Source organism: Fulmarus glacialis, unplaced genomic scaffold (genome assembly GCF_000690835.1).
Source record: "Fulmarus glacialis isolate BGI_N327 unplaced genomic scaffold, ASM69083v1 scaffold34962, whole genome shotgun sequence".
Classification (NCBI taxonomy): Eukaryota; Metazoa; Chordata; class Aves; order Procellariiformes; family Procellariidae; genus Fulmarus; species Fulmarus glacialis.
The window spans coordinates 22475-37962 of NW_009197806.1; the positions used below are offsets into that span (position 1 = coordinate 22475).

Here is a 15488-nt window from a genome sequence, read left to right on the forward strand (position 1 = left end):
TATTAATCAAAACACAGTACATTTTTAGCTTTAACAAGACATCATAACTTTCAAAAGAAAACACCTTTATCAATTAGTCTTAGCACTTAACTCTCATGGACTTGGTGAAGAACTTAATTTAGTTCATTCAGTGATACAGAATTGGTTAAAGTGCTGTATAAAGAATAAAAATCATTTGCATTTCTCTATCAAAAACATTTTTTATTCTTCTTGAAACTTGCCTTCAGTAATAATTAACTCAAATGTTAAAACTGATGGAACAGCATTAGCAATAAACAGCTCATTATCTTAGAGGGCATTTATTAAAATATTTCATGTTTCATGAGTACTTTGCCAAAGTACTGTGCAAGAAAAGCTTATCTATGCCCTATGTTGAACAATCTCATTAGTCATCTTTTGCTTTTTCCTTTAGATATTGCCTCTCCGTAAGTCAGGTGAACAAAGTCAAAGAGTTGTGTGGCATTGGCAGCGTTACCCAAAATTTTGGAGAGTTCATCCTTTGACAGTGTCACTAGCTCTGCAATGCTTTTAACGTGGTTCATTAAGGCACGGCAGTTTTTTGCATTAATACCTGGCATTTTTAATAGAAAGTCCTGAGGACCGGGGTTATACTTGTCTGACTCAGGAAGAATTTCAGAATCTGCTGTGACAGCCATTGCTGTTTCTGCGTCAGGTTGGGGATGGTTTTGTTTTAACTCTTCAAACAGTTCAGCAGTAGCATGGGGAGAGGGACACCACAGGATACGTAACTTTGGGAAATGGAGTGTAAGAAGGGTTAGTTTAGAAGTAACATCATTACTGGAAATTTCCTGATGTAGAGAGCCTCGTGGAATCAAGGAGAAAGATTTGTTAGGATCAAATTCAATCAGGAGAATTGGTCGCTTATAGTAACGGGACATAGAAATGCATTGTGTATACAATCTTCCATTATTTAAGGAACCAATCAGATCACTGATACTTTTCCGCTCTACACAGATATCAGGAGTTAAAATATAATCTCCAACTTCCAAAGTAACAGGCTCAATGTCAATGCCACGACGATGAATCAGTGACGGAAGCTCACTACGAAATTCCCGCATATCCACTATTACAGTTTGCTGAACACTCTTCTGTTCCTGTCCACCTAAAGAGCAAAACAAATACAGTTAACCTAATACTTATGACCTCTGACTCTGGTTATATAGTTTTCCTCTGTGCTGCCAATGCTTCTGTAATGGATGGACTTCATATTTCGCAAATCTTCACAAATTCAGCAGTATAGTAAATCCAGACTTTATTTAATTTTTCACTGTTGTAGACAAAAATCAGTTGCCAAGTTATAGGCTGTAGTTTATGGAGTATGCTCTGCAGTTTAATAGAACTATCACGCTACCTGCTGTAAGCTTTGTATATGTGACAATGAAATACGTTAAACTGTAGATGAAAATTATTTAAATGCGTCAGAAAAATCTTTAAAAGTTGCCCACAAAACAAGATAATGAAGCTGGTCCTTTTTATTTCCATCTGTTTCCCACTGAAATACGGCGTTTTATTGTAGGATTTATATTTTAGCCTCTTATAGATCTGTAGAAGGACATATGAAAAGACTGCAGCATCAAGGCCACAAAAGACATAACAGCAAAGATTAGACAGCGTATGGTAAAGGAGAGCAGGATTACAAAAATGACAGCAAAGAAAAATGGGGGCAGAGCTGTCAAGATGGAGTATACATGTCAAAATAGAACAAAAACGTCGTTAGAACAAACCACAACAAAAGAAAAAAGATGCTTTATTGCAAGAAAGTAGACAAAACCCACAATCTGCAGTTGTTTACCCAGGCAATCTCTTTTGCCAAGATCAAAAGAAGTCCCCAACATTTACTAGCTCAAGGACAACACTGCCTTTGACTATCTGTAGACTTCAGTTTTGATGTTTTAATTTCTCTCCGCCTCACTACAAGCAATGCTAGACAGTCTCATAACCAACAAGCTGCTCAGAAAGAATCCAAATGGTATCTGTCTTAATGGTAAAATACTTCATTAATCTATATTTTCTTTTCAAAGAACAACATAATTCATTGTCATTGCACAGACAGAGGTAGATGGAATAAGGGAGATAATCCTTTACCATCAGGACTGCAGAGCCAATGTGCAACATGTCTATGACCCAGACGCTTTGGACTGGATTTAAACACAATAGTTACAGGTCTTTTTCAAAGCTTAGAACCGCAAGCCCAACTTCAGGAACTGCTCACCTGCTTTGCGTGTGTCAGTAGAAACAGAGGCAGGTTTAGCATTTCTTATTAGGTCTAAGTTTGTTTCATCTCTTCCTTCTCTTTCTTCAGGAATAACCATGCTGGCCTTCTCTCTAAGAAACCACAAAGAAAGAAACACCAAAAACTGCAATTATGTGAGAAAAAATAGATCAAAATACTTTAATACCCTTCAGTCAGATTAAAATTATATATAGTTTAATACTAATTGCAAACCTCATCAGATATGCAATTGACTAGGTTTTCTAGATTGTTGGGCTAGATGCTGTATATTTATTTTCAATTAGCACTTTTTAACATCTGATTTTTTTATTTTTAGAACTTCTCAGGGCATATGAAACAAAGGAACTAATGATAATAACTAGTAATAGCAGTATAACCTGGAGACAAGACACTGTCAGTAAAAATACTGTCTTATAGAGTCTAAGAAAACAATTGTGGTGTTCCCCAAAACGACTTAAGTCATAAAAGCCTTAGAAATACCTTACAAGAAATGGTACCTGCAGACAAAAACACATTTACAGAAGTGAAATTCACAGACAATTTGGGAGAAATACAAGTGGTGCCATTTAGCCTTTGAAATTTAGTATTAAAAAAACTAAAATTAATAAATAAAATATAAGGTGCTTTGAAAAGGAAGGTTTCAACTCGTTGATTCTCAGTGGGAAAATCCTCTTAACATCTGAAAAGCAATTGAATTAAAAGTTTATTTAAAGCCTTCACACTGTTAAGAACTTCACTCATTTAAAATGTAAGCATATAAGGGAATCACATGAAACATTAATAATGAAAGTAGTAAACTAATTTTGTTACCGAATGAGTTTTTCGAAGGCCTCCTTCTCTTTTCTCAGAGCTGTGAGATAGCGCTGTTCTTCTGTTGAGCCCCCATATATGAGGAAATAAACCCTGTAGGTTTGGAGGGGAAAGCGGAAGGGAAAGCGGAAGGGAAAGCGGAAGGGAAAGCGGAAGGGAAAGCGGAAGGGAAAGCGGAAGGGAAAGCGGAAGGGAAAGCGGAAGGGGAAGCGGAAGGGAAAGCAGAAGGGAAAGCGGAAGGGAAAGCGGAAGGGAAAGCAGAGAAAAAAAAAAAGAGATCACAAAACTTCATATTCAGTTAAAAACACCCACAACCAATATTTAAGATTAGTAGCAGTACGTGCCCGACAAGTTAGTATTTGCCTTAAAAAAGGCAAGTGAAAAAACACTATATTTTTCTGTAAAGATATCTTCTGTAAAGATATTCCAAAATCAGCAACAAAAATTCTTATATCCAGTGTTCCCTCTTTTCCCAGTGGCAGATATGCTTACTGGAATTCTGGGATTCAACCAGACTGGATTCAGATTTCAGTCAGCCATTCAGTAAAGACACAAAGCAAGTATAACGGAGAAGTTACTTTCTTACTATTTTTAAAATCTTCCCAGTAGAATATATACAACAAACTAGAAAATCTGCAATCATCCTGGGTTAGGAAAAGACACCATCTAAAATTTAAAATGATGTATCTGTACAAGGAAATCGTAGGTTCTACAAAGAACAAGGTGTCATTTATCTCACAAGGATGAACACACTGACAAATTTAGTTTTATTCCGCAAACAGGGATTTTTATGGAACATGTAAGAATTAATAATTACCTTAAGGAATTAATTGCCTATAGTTTTTCAGCACAGTCATTTTTTTCCAATATATTTTAATTGAGGTACATTTTGACAGACTGATAGGATTTTATTCCTATTACTTTTTTCATATGGTGCATCTCCTAACCCCTACTTGCATGACTGCATCTGATTTTCCTGCTCTGAAGTGTGGGAACGTGATGGTGGAGGCAGATACAACACATGCCAATTAGGCAATTAAAAATAAATTGTACAAATAATCCCATAATTATCCTCATGCAATATATTTTGTGAGTTCTGTCATTTATATCTGCACTACAGAGTCCTTACCTGGATATCAGGTACAGACACACTAAATACTGCCAAACGGATTTCCACTTTCAGTTACAGTGCATATATATAAATCTTTGACTAGAAAAGTACAACTGCTCTGTTAAATTTATGCAAATAATTTTCATGAGGTGATTAAAGTATAAAGCATTGTAATTCAAACGGTACCAATTTTGTATGCCAATAAATTGTATTTCAACTGTAGCAAGTAAAGTGTGTTTATTCTAAGACTTAAGAAACTGCCGTAAGTTATTTTCAGAGAAGTACAGGTATAACTACAGTTTATACATTCAAGAAGTGCTATATCAGGCAGCCATATAAATGAAAGATAATGCAAAACCTCATAGTATATTAAATTTAAAATTTTCTATCTTTTTAATTAGTCTGTAACATCCATTCATAAAAATGAGTTCTGCAATTTACAAGTGTATCAAATATATATATATATACACACAATGCAGAAATCTTTCTGTCAGCTAACACCAGAACCGAGTATAACTGCAAATACTTCTCATTTTCTTTACTGCATTTTCCTTCACTTGTTTTTCTCTTACAGTTTCTGAATTATTGGTTTTCACCATGAGCAGACATCAGGAAATGTGAAAATTAATTAAATCCAAAATGAAACTTATTGTGTAAAAATCATACCTAGAGATGGTTTAAAATGAGACTACAGCACCTCAAAATGGATCTATTGCCACTAAGATCATCTAAGCAGAGGTCTTGTAGAAGATGCAATGACTTTTTTTTTTTTTTTTTTTCCCTAAACAGGTATGTTCCTATGAGGGGACTAAATTACCTGCTGGGAAGTAAAAATTAGCTTTTGGTTAAATCAGACATTATGCTTTTGTTTAAAATTAAGAAAAGGGCTAAACAGGAATTAAAAGGTAGCTAAAGAAAATCGCTAGATGCATGTTCTGCCTTGACTGCTGAAAGTGCACTTTTATTTTTTCTTTTAAGACTAAAATTAGACTGACCAAGTCAACTTGCCTCAAAGGCTTCCCAGGCCTGCTTGCCTTGTAGATTTCCAGCTGCCGAACAAAAGTTAGTTCTGCATCATACAATACAACATATCTTGGTTCTACTTCATGCAGTACCCGAGTGAGCGCATAGGGATCACTGCAACCCTGCAATGGATGAATAATTGTGAGTGGGTTCTTGAAAATACCATAGTAACAGTCTGAGGGTAAGTTCATACGGAAATCTTCAGGAATGGTCTCTTCAATACTGGTTTCTTGGCTACTGCTTAATTCTTTGTTATCTTCCACCTCTAACTCCTCTCTCTTTTCCTCCTCAGTTTTCCCCATCATTTGGATTATAGTCCGGTCTTGCTGCTTCTTGTGTTTATTTTGTTTTGAAGAAGTCGTGACTTTGGCTTTTTTGGCTTGAGGCCCTGCGTCTGGTCTGGCGTTTCCTTTGGACTTGTCGGCTTTTCTGTCCTTAATCCACACTTCTCCAGCTTTCTCATCCTTTCCGAAGGTTTTGTTATACAGTCTTGTTAAAAAAGCTTCTGCTCCAGCAATAATATATTCCCTGAGCTGTGCACACGCTCGGTCATCACTGGCACAAATAAGCACTTGCCCTGCAGTCAAGAAACATATCATGTTTATAATCTGTTACGCTGTACTTCTTATCCAGCTATAGGACCTCTCGAGCAACTTGTTTTTAATGATCCTAGAAGCATGCCTCCCTTTAGATTTGGTTGTCACAGTTGCTCTCGACTTTTAGGGAGTCTAAATTGCATGATGTTTTGTACCAAACAAGATTAGAGAAGGTTAATGAAAGTTCAGCATTCCTTATTCTTACACTATCTAAATTAGTGAGGTTTTCCTTTTGACCATCTGAAACGAGGCAGATATAGCATGCATTGAAACATACTCGGACAACTACTTTTTTTTTTTTTTTTTAAACGTGGAATAAGAGAGAACTTAATTTAGACCATTCTAATTTTCAGCCTTTGTCAGCTGTGTTAAAGAGTCTAAAAAATACATGTTTCACACAGTATTATTGACATTTGTGGGCCTTGAATAACAATTCTCCACAAGCTGACTCAATAAACTCCTACAACACTAGGTGAGAGAGCCAGTTCTTATCCAGAGTCGGAACACTGTGGGCGGGAGAAAAGAGCACTTTTTTACCCTTACTATTTCCTAAAATAAAACCTGGTGAAATTGAAGGGGATGAAAAGCCCTAAAATAGGAAAGGCAGAAAAGCAGTTATTTAGAAACACACTTGCCTTCTACTCTCTACCGCGTTTAGGTGCATCTCCTGGAGAAGCAAATTTTCATGAGAAGAATGTGTAAGAAGGAAAGGGCATAAGACAGAACCCCTATTTTTTTTGAACCTGAACTTGAGAAATGAGTGAATGGTACCTTGATTATTATAAATTTCCACATTATTAGTTTTGAGACTAAGGTATCAGTACAATATTGAAATGTAAGTTAATTTTTTTTTTTTTAAAGAATACAGGTTCTTTCCCAAACAGTGTTGCACAGTAACGAACAGCATATCTCTTTTAGAGCAAGAATTAAATAGGAGTTTATGTAAAACTATTTAGTTTTACATAGTTTAGGTACATATGTCTCTGTACTTATGTACATAAACTCCTTGTCTTAAGTCCACAAATTATTAAATTGCAAACTAGCTCTTTAATAAAACTACAGGAAAGACTTAGGCTCCTTCTCTCAAAAGTCAAGTAGCAGTGAAAAGTATCTGTACTGTGAAAATGTACATCATTTAGTATTCTCTCACCTGGACCACCAAGGTCTTCACTGTTCTTATTCTCATTTTCAATCTCTTTGAGTACTTCTCTCAAAGCTTCACATTTTGGGTTACTTTCTAGAACCAATTCCCTTTTCAGTTCTGAAACAAAGTAAGATTGAACAGAGCAGCTCTTACAGCCAAAATATCCTTCAGAGCTTTAAATTAGTGGTTAGATGTCAATAGCATGATGGTTGTTGGCAAATATGATATTCAACAGCCTACATATGCAACTTGTTATGCTGATGGGTTGGAGAGCAGTCTTACAGAAACATTTAAAAATGGGGATAGGGGATAAGTGCTTTACTGAAGCAAAAAGTTAAAATATTCACTCCTCCTTCAATTCTGGAACTCCTGAATATATATTTTTTTCAATAAAAGCAACAGCAGCCTCCTACCCATTCACATAAAATAAAAATGATCAAGCTAAACACCAATGTAATTCAAGAACAATTCCATAAAAGCTCTCCCAATGATCAGCTGAGCAAGCTTAGAAGAACCCCTTACTTCTTCGTGATGCTGTTTTATGTTGTTTATTATATGCTTTTTGAACTAAGATTACGTCTCAACTTATTCCAGCTAACAGATTGAGATCTTGAGCTTTGTAAGATCATGTAGAGAACCATAACACAAGTAATAATATGCAGAGCGTTTGAAATCGTGTGACACTCTCAAACTTAAAATTAGGAATGATCAGTACCATTCTCCTTCTTTACATCAGTTTTTCCAGAGACTTTGCCTTTCTGATTCAGTTTCTCATCTGCAATGCGATACACTCTAGCTCGAGCATTTACAAACATTGAAGTACTGGAGTCAAGAAACAGCCAACCTAAAGAGGAAAAGAAAGCAGCAGTAGTTTGAGATTTGCAATGTGTATGTGTTTTAACCATCTCCAGTAAAAGCCCCACATTTCTTATCTGGAATACCTGTACTACCTGCTTGCTAGGTAATTACTAGCTTAATAAAAGACACAAATGTGATGCAAATCTCACGCTGTTAAGTAACAGCAGTTAAGTGGGAAGATGAAAGCATTATCTGTCAATAAAAACCTACGTCCTTATGGCTGGTTATATAAAACCTAGTTAGATACCTTCATATGTTTGGGAGTGTTAATTAAAAATATCAACATTTCACTGTTTCATGCATTAACTTGTATGGTTATTCAGTGTTTACCTGAATTCTCACCAAAAGCTTTTTCACTTGCTTTCAGTGACTCCAGAAGATTAAGGAAAGTGACACAATCATACTGAGTTAGATATAGTAGCAAAGTACGTAGTATCTTCAAATCCTGGACCAAAGATTTTGTCTTAGCTCCAAGCTGATGCCAGAGAGGATCTAAATAGTGACGTATTGTCTAGAAATATAAATTGGAAAGTTCAGGATGTCAAATATGTAGTATACTAATCAAGATAAGAATGCACTTCTTTTCCTTTACAGACGATGCCACTAGTTTCCCAAAGTTATTAAACATACCCAACTGAAGATGTGATGGTGAGGTATTTGTTTTGATAAGTAATAATTTTTTGCAAAGTTAACATAATATAGATGCCTTTATGTAAAACATTTCAGCAATTAGCAGATGTGTATCATTTAATGCTTTCAGGACGTATTTTCCTTTCCATATAATAATAAAATATGGGTAAAATAAAAAACCCACAACCCTTATTTTAGTGGTACTGGCCTGTGCCTTTAGTATCTAGTATCCTTTACTTAGGTAAAGTAAAAAACATTATAATGTCATTTCATTTTCAAACTAAGATGAGTACCATGCAAATATGCAACTCACAGAGCATAAGAAAAAAACCCTCCAAATATTTAAAGTACAGAAGGCCTCACATCAAGATTAAATCACAGGTAACAAATAACTGTGTTTCACTATGATGGTTGAAGTTTATGATTTTACCCTACAGAAAGCGTATGTATGCCAAGCATTGCAGATCTGCCAAAAATAACAATGCACACACAATTAATGACAAATATAATGATTAAAAGATACAACAACGCATGCATGTGCATGTTATGTATTATATAGTGTTTCTCCTAATAGAGAAAATAAAAAATACAAGCAGGAAACTCAAGAGGAAAAAAGGTGGAAGGGCAATAACTGCATACTTATCTCTGAAGTATTTTAGCTGAAATTGCAGCCATCTTTATAATAGTAATAATAATAAACAACCAACCATGAATCGGGATGTTCTTACTGTAGGGACTTTGGAAATGAAGGAAGAACAATAATACCAATATACCAAAAACCCTACTGGCAACTATAACATCACCATTACAGATTAACACAGTTTCTCTCCGTACCAATAATAAACATGTCATGGAAGAATACTCAGTTGCTGGTGATTATTTATTTTACAAGTAGTATTTCTGTTTGCATGGCAAACAATTTGAAGATCTACATCCCTTTAGTTAGACACAGCAAAATAATCAAAATGGTTACCTTGTCAAAAGATTTACCAATAGCATTTTCTAAAGATAGATCTTCTACTTCAAGAGCTGGATTATAACGTTTGAGTTCTCTCAGACATGCGTTCAAAATGTCCAGGATTGAAGTCTGGATAGCAAGCATAGCAGGGGTCATTGACACATGTATTTCCACCACTTCAGGTTTATGCTTCTCTAAAAATGAGTTCACTGCTATATGAAATCTAAGAGGAAAACAGCTTATTAAGATTTACACAGATGGTTTGCTTGACCTACAATTATTCAAAAGTTTGTATAAACTACAATTACAATTGTTTTAAACGTAAACAAGTAAGTTAATTGCAAAAAATCAGTTTCTACAGATGTGAAGACTGCAATCTTATGAACAGCCTCAGAAAACCATCTGTTCCACAATTATGACTGTAGTCATTCTAGTCACGTGAGCCTATAGTGCTGGTGAATGATCCACGGAAAATTTCTGCACTAGATTCTACATCATTGTTACATATAACAAATATTAAAGTAAAAACAAAAAAAATCTCATAAGAAAGAAACTGGAATGTGTTCATAAATCCTTTGGAATCACACGGATCCACTAGCAGATTCTGTGACATTCCTAGCTTCTGATTATAAGCAGCAGGTCCTTGTTAGAACGCTGCCCCTGTAGCCGATCCGGCTGTACAGGTATATAGATGCTAGCTGATTTTTACTAACAGAACGAAGCTCAGAGAATGCTACAGTCTGCTGACCCCTGAAACTCAACAGGCATTTCCCTTACTGCATGCTGCACCCCCAGGTCTTTTCATGGTTCAGAAGCCAAGGAAGAAAATTCAGAGAGCTTTTATTCAACTTTTCCTATCCTAGTTATGTCCATTCCTATTTCTTTGTGATACTGAAAGAAAGACTGTTAAAGAGTTTACAATGCAGAGTAACAGTACGTTAAGATGGAGTGAAACACATTCTAGACTGGACTAAAGGCACAAATGGGCAGACCTCCTGCCCAAGGCAAGATCATTGAATGGGTAATCAGCTAAAGTGCCCAGTTCCATTTGTGGCTCTGCTCCGGAAAGACTTCATGCATGTCACAAACTTGGCAATTTGGTTTCTATCAGTCATCAAGAAACATTCTTCATACAAAACATACATGTATAAGGAGGTTAAAAAAAAATCTGACATGTAGAAAGAGATCCATGGAATTTCATCACAGTTGGAAACACCTCCACGAATGGCAGAACTGAGAGACTGTATTCCTGTTACTTCATGGCTTAAATAATCTGTTTAATAAGTGAAGTTTTTCTTAAGCTTTTAAGAATGTCACTTTCTGCTGTGATTTCTATTGGCTAAAAGGACACCTATACCATAAAGTTCAGCCCCTTATAGATTTAATTTGGGTCTATTTTCAAAAATACTTACAGAAAATTAGCATCTTTAAGACCACTTCTTCTGTCAAAAATTGAATGAAATTTGTTTGGGAACACAAGAGGGAACACAGATTAGCAGTGTGACTGCATACAGCTCATTTTCTTAGGAACCCATTGTAACATCCTTCACCTTTTTTTTAAGTTTAACTCTCCAATGAAGAAAAGAGGTGCCTTACCTTGGCCACAGATAAAGTTTCCTGACAAAAAGATTTCTCATCACTAAAAACGTGGCAAAAGCCAGTGTTAAATGCAACAGCATTATCTGTAAAAGCTTTAATGAAGCCTTGCTTGTTCTTCTGGCGATAAAGTCGCAAGATAAATGCTTCCTGACAGGACTCAATGATTCTGTGCGCTTTGTATACCAAAATGCCTGGCAAAAAAAAAAGGCTTTCAAGTTACAAAAAAATAAAAAAAGGTCCAATTTTGTACAGATTTTTCCTCAAAACTGTCTTATTCTTTTCATGTTTTTTTCTTAAATAAAGTACAATAGGAAATTAAATCTTCTAAAGTGATGGTTAAACAAACTTTATGGGGTTCAAACCAAGCAATTCCTCAGTTTCCGTACCATGGAATCCCCAAATAACAGAACTGGGTTAATGATGCATCTTTAGCAAAAAAAAAAGCTTGTGCTTGAGTGGCAGGACTTATTAGCTTCGAAAATTCTTTACTGCTAAGGCAAAACTTGAACTTGAGCCTTTTAAAAGGAGTAAAAGCGAATGCAAGACATAACACACTATTACAACAAAGCAAGTTTGATATGTTCAAGATTGTGATATTTGAATTATTTTGTTAAGGAAGTTCTGGAATTACAGACTTGTCAAGTATGTTTCATTGGTAACAGTTCAAGAGTTTACATAATCAAAGAACTTCTGAAAACTTTATTTTGCTTCCCCCCAACTTCTGATATTCATATTCACACTTGAGGACAGAAAGTACCACCAACTGTATGAGTACACCACCAATCTTCTTCATCGCTATGGGTGTATTAGGAAAAAAAAGATTTATTGTGCACATTTTAGTACAGAGAAGTGAAACTTAGTTTAATTACGTTAAGCGTTTGAGGTGAATACTTCCGGGATTTACACTTCACTCAGCCAAGACCTGCTAAAACCAAGGCTTATTTTTTCCTCACATTTATTTGTGTTAAATAGCACATTACATTTTCTCACTCTCCCCCTAGTGAAGTGAGGCCTATGTGGTACTTTCATCTGTTCGCAGCTTCCAGTGGAATAATAAATGCCTTTCTAAAATGGAAGCAAAGGACATCAAACATCACACGTTTTACCTTGTACCTACATAAGCTGACAAACTTACAGCGCATTTAATTTCTATAACAAGTTTCTTCAGTCAAGTCAGCACCCAGCCATTGATTTTAATATGCCTTTGCTTTGTAAATGAAAAAGCATCTATAAGAAAAAGACTTCCATATAACTGCTAGCCATTCATGATCAAGTCATGGAATAATCCACTAAAAGGTATTACTCTAGATATTCTTACATCTCTCCTATGAAGCAAATTTTTCAGGACATAATAATGATCGTACTCATTTCTGAACACCTTCCAGTTTGTCAAGATGTGACTCTGAAAGGATATCACAGGAGAAACAGAATTTGTAACAGGCCAGCAAGACTATGTGTTTATCATAACACCTTCCTACTTTTAGTCAATATCCCTCTGCTTATCAAGTGAGTTCATTTTGCTGTGTAAGCCCTGGTAGAAACAACTTGCCACTGTTTACTACGCCAACTTTCATCAGTTTTACTATGCTATTAAGTACATCATTTCTATTTGGCCAAAACCACCAGGAATAATTCTTCTTTACTGCAGTGATAATTTCTTATCTTTATTTAACTGAATGTATGAGTCCATCAGATGTTAATTCACATGTGATTCTACACTGATTTTATAAATAAATTTATAACACTTTACTGATTTTTTTGCTATGTTAACTCCTCAAGAAACACTATTATTAGTTTTTGTTGTACAGTTTCACACACAGGTAATATTTGTTTCCAACAGAACTCAAGAACTCAAGAAACACTATTATTAGTTAACTCCTCAAGAAACACTATTATTAGTTTTTGTTGTACAGTTTCACACACAGGTAATATTTGTTTCCAACAGAACTCAAGAACTCAAGAAACACTATTATTAGTTAACTCCTCAAGAAACACTATTATTAGTTTTTGTTGTACAGTTTCACACACAGGTAATATTTGTTTCCAACAGAACTCAAGAACTCAAGAAACACTATTATTAGTTAACTCCTCAAGAAACACTATTATTAGTTTTTGTTGTACAGTTTCACACACAGGTAATATTTGTTTCCAACAGAACTCAAGAACTCAAGAAACACTATTATTAGTTAACTCCTCAAGAAACACTATTATTAGTTTTTGTTGTACAGTTTCACACACAGGTAATATTTGTTTCCAACAGAACCACGTGTTACCCAAGTTTTAAATGAAGCAGCAAGTCTATCAAAGCTGCTGTCACACTGACCTCTAGTGGCAATCCAAAACTATAACAACTGTGTCATTTACAGGACAGTACTATTCTTTAAATCTTTAGTTATTTCTTCTTTTCATACTATCAAAGTCCAAAGGTGTGTTTTCTTTCTTTTTTTTTTTTTTTTAGTTCTTTGGTAGGGCAGAAAGGTAGAGAGGAAGGAGTCAAGGGGAAGAAGAGAAATTAAAGTAGGTTGCCCAGAAAATGTGTTCACTTTTTTAACCTAGAAATATCAGAATTGACAAATTTGGCGTCCTTTGGCTCTAGCATAAAACTGTTCAAAATATTTTACAGATTAGAGCTTGTCATACATTGACTAGAAGGAAGGGAATACAGCTTTTGAAGCAGAAACTTAAATTCTTCTAAGCATTCAGTATTCAGTTATGTTTAGTCATTCAGATGTTAACATTTAGATAACACTAAAATATTCTTATATTCCTGGCTCTTAGATATCTATTTTACTAGCTCTCCAGGCTGTAACAGGGTTTCCAGCCTATACAAGAACATAAAAACAACTGTGGTTGGGGGAGAAGGGGAACAGAACACGAGAGGAAAAGGTAACTGTAACATCTTTCAAGTATAACTTCTGTATAACAACAAAAAAGGTCACAAGCTATTCCCAAAATCTTTACAATGATAGTAACAGCATTACTTCGTAATATTGCTGTTTAGATAGTGTCCATGGTGTGACAAGACAAAGATTAGTAAAGTATTGCTATTTTTTGATGGGAAGAGTCATCAGGAGTAATTTTTTAATGCAAAAAGTAGGTAGTGTGCGTGGTTGATAAAACATGACATCTAAAATCGGTTTTAATCATAGGCCATTTAATCATAGGCCAGTGTCCTATAGACCATAGGATACTATTTCACCAAGTGCAATCAATTATTCTTCTTGGAAAGCCAGTCTGAATTTTACGTTTCTTATGTCAATGGCATAGTTTAACTGCTGATTTGTTTTCCAGCCACTTATTGATATCAGAAAGCCATACAAATGCATGATCCAGTATCTAAAAATAATGTGGATGTTTTCAAATTGTATGATTAAAAAAGGCAAACAAGTTTGGAGCAAAGAAAACCATTAAAAAAAAAAAGAAAGAACTATTTGCTCCTTTTATCTCCGTCTTTGTGGAAAAAAAAAGGAATTCTCAGTACCAGTTAGCAGAAATCTTCATACAGAATTAAGCTTTATGTATTTTCAGACAGAACAGTCTTACCTTTATTTCATTAAACTCTTACCGGTAACGAGGTTTGCAGGAATTCTGTCAGTAAGGAAATCTACCACAAGGATTCGACTTGTTGCAAAGATGACTCCTCCTTGTGTGTAAAATTCGTATCGAGTATTATTTGTAATTTCATTGGTAACACGCCGAGGAAGATGAACAACTCCATCTGACCTCAGCTGATCAATAAAATACTCCTAAACCAAATACAATAAAAATGTAAGACATCATTGTGGTAACTGATTAAATGGATGCAAAAAACCCTTAATTATACATACTTTTGAGGAGCTGTCCAAAACAAATTAAAAGCACGATAGTATAACATACTACCTAAGGAAGTCAGAATTATCATGATTTTTTTCTCCTCAGGTATACTTTGTTCAATTTCAAACTCATCCAGGTGATTTAAAAATCTATGTATTTTCAGTAGTAGCTAGACAATACTTAAGCAAATATGAGCAACTGACACTCAAAGGAGCTTACATTTTCAGAGAATTGGCAATTTTAATACTGACTTAAGAATAGAGAATTGGGAAGAGATCGTCTTTTAGTCCACTCACCTGCTATCAAAGACAACTACAGCAGGTAGGTCATATACATCAAGCTTAATCTTATACACTACACCTGTGATATTTATTCGCCTATGGTCACTACAAAAAATCCCCAGAACATCACCCCCCTGATGGTGGGAAACCTCCCTGGTTCCAGGGAAAACAGAGTGACATTTTTTGTACAAGTAGGGACAAATCTGTCAAGTTTTACCCCCTTCTGCTCATTAGCTTACTTACAGATTTCTGCTATTTACAAGTTACGTATATAAGCTTATTTTAGCTCGTTATTGTTATTAGGACTTCACCGTGCTGCATGAGTGGAAATCCGGGCCTTGATTTGATCCTGAACGCGTCTGGTCTGACAACTTCTCCCCAGTAAGCGCAAAGGCCGGGGCACAGCGCCCG

General features: G+C 35.4%; 1 protein-coding gene across 1 annotated transcript; it reads right to left on the reverse strand.

Moving 5' to 3' along the window:
- Nucleotides 1–389: 389 nt before the first annotated feature.
- On the reverse strand, nt 390–14729 carry ERCC4 (excision repair cross-complementation group 4; the record flags this gene model as incomplete). The annotated part of the gene is given in 11 exon segments (XM_009572683.1): nt 390–1123; nt 2234–2346; nt 3065–3157; nt 5184–5775; nt 6945–7055; nt 7654–7782; nt 8127–8307; nt 9400–9607; nt 10981–11028; nt 11030–11174; nt 14549–14729. Coding segments are annotated over 11 exon segments (2535 nt in total), but the record flags the coding sequence as incomplete, so codon positions are not given.
- Between the last annotated feature and the right edge of the window lie 759 nt (nt 14730–15488).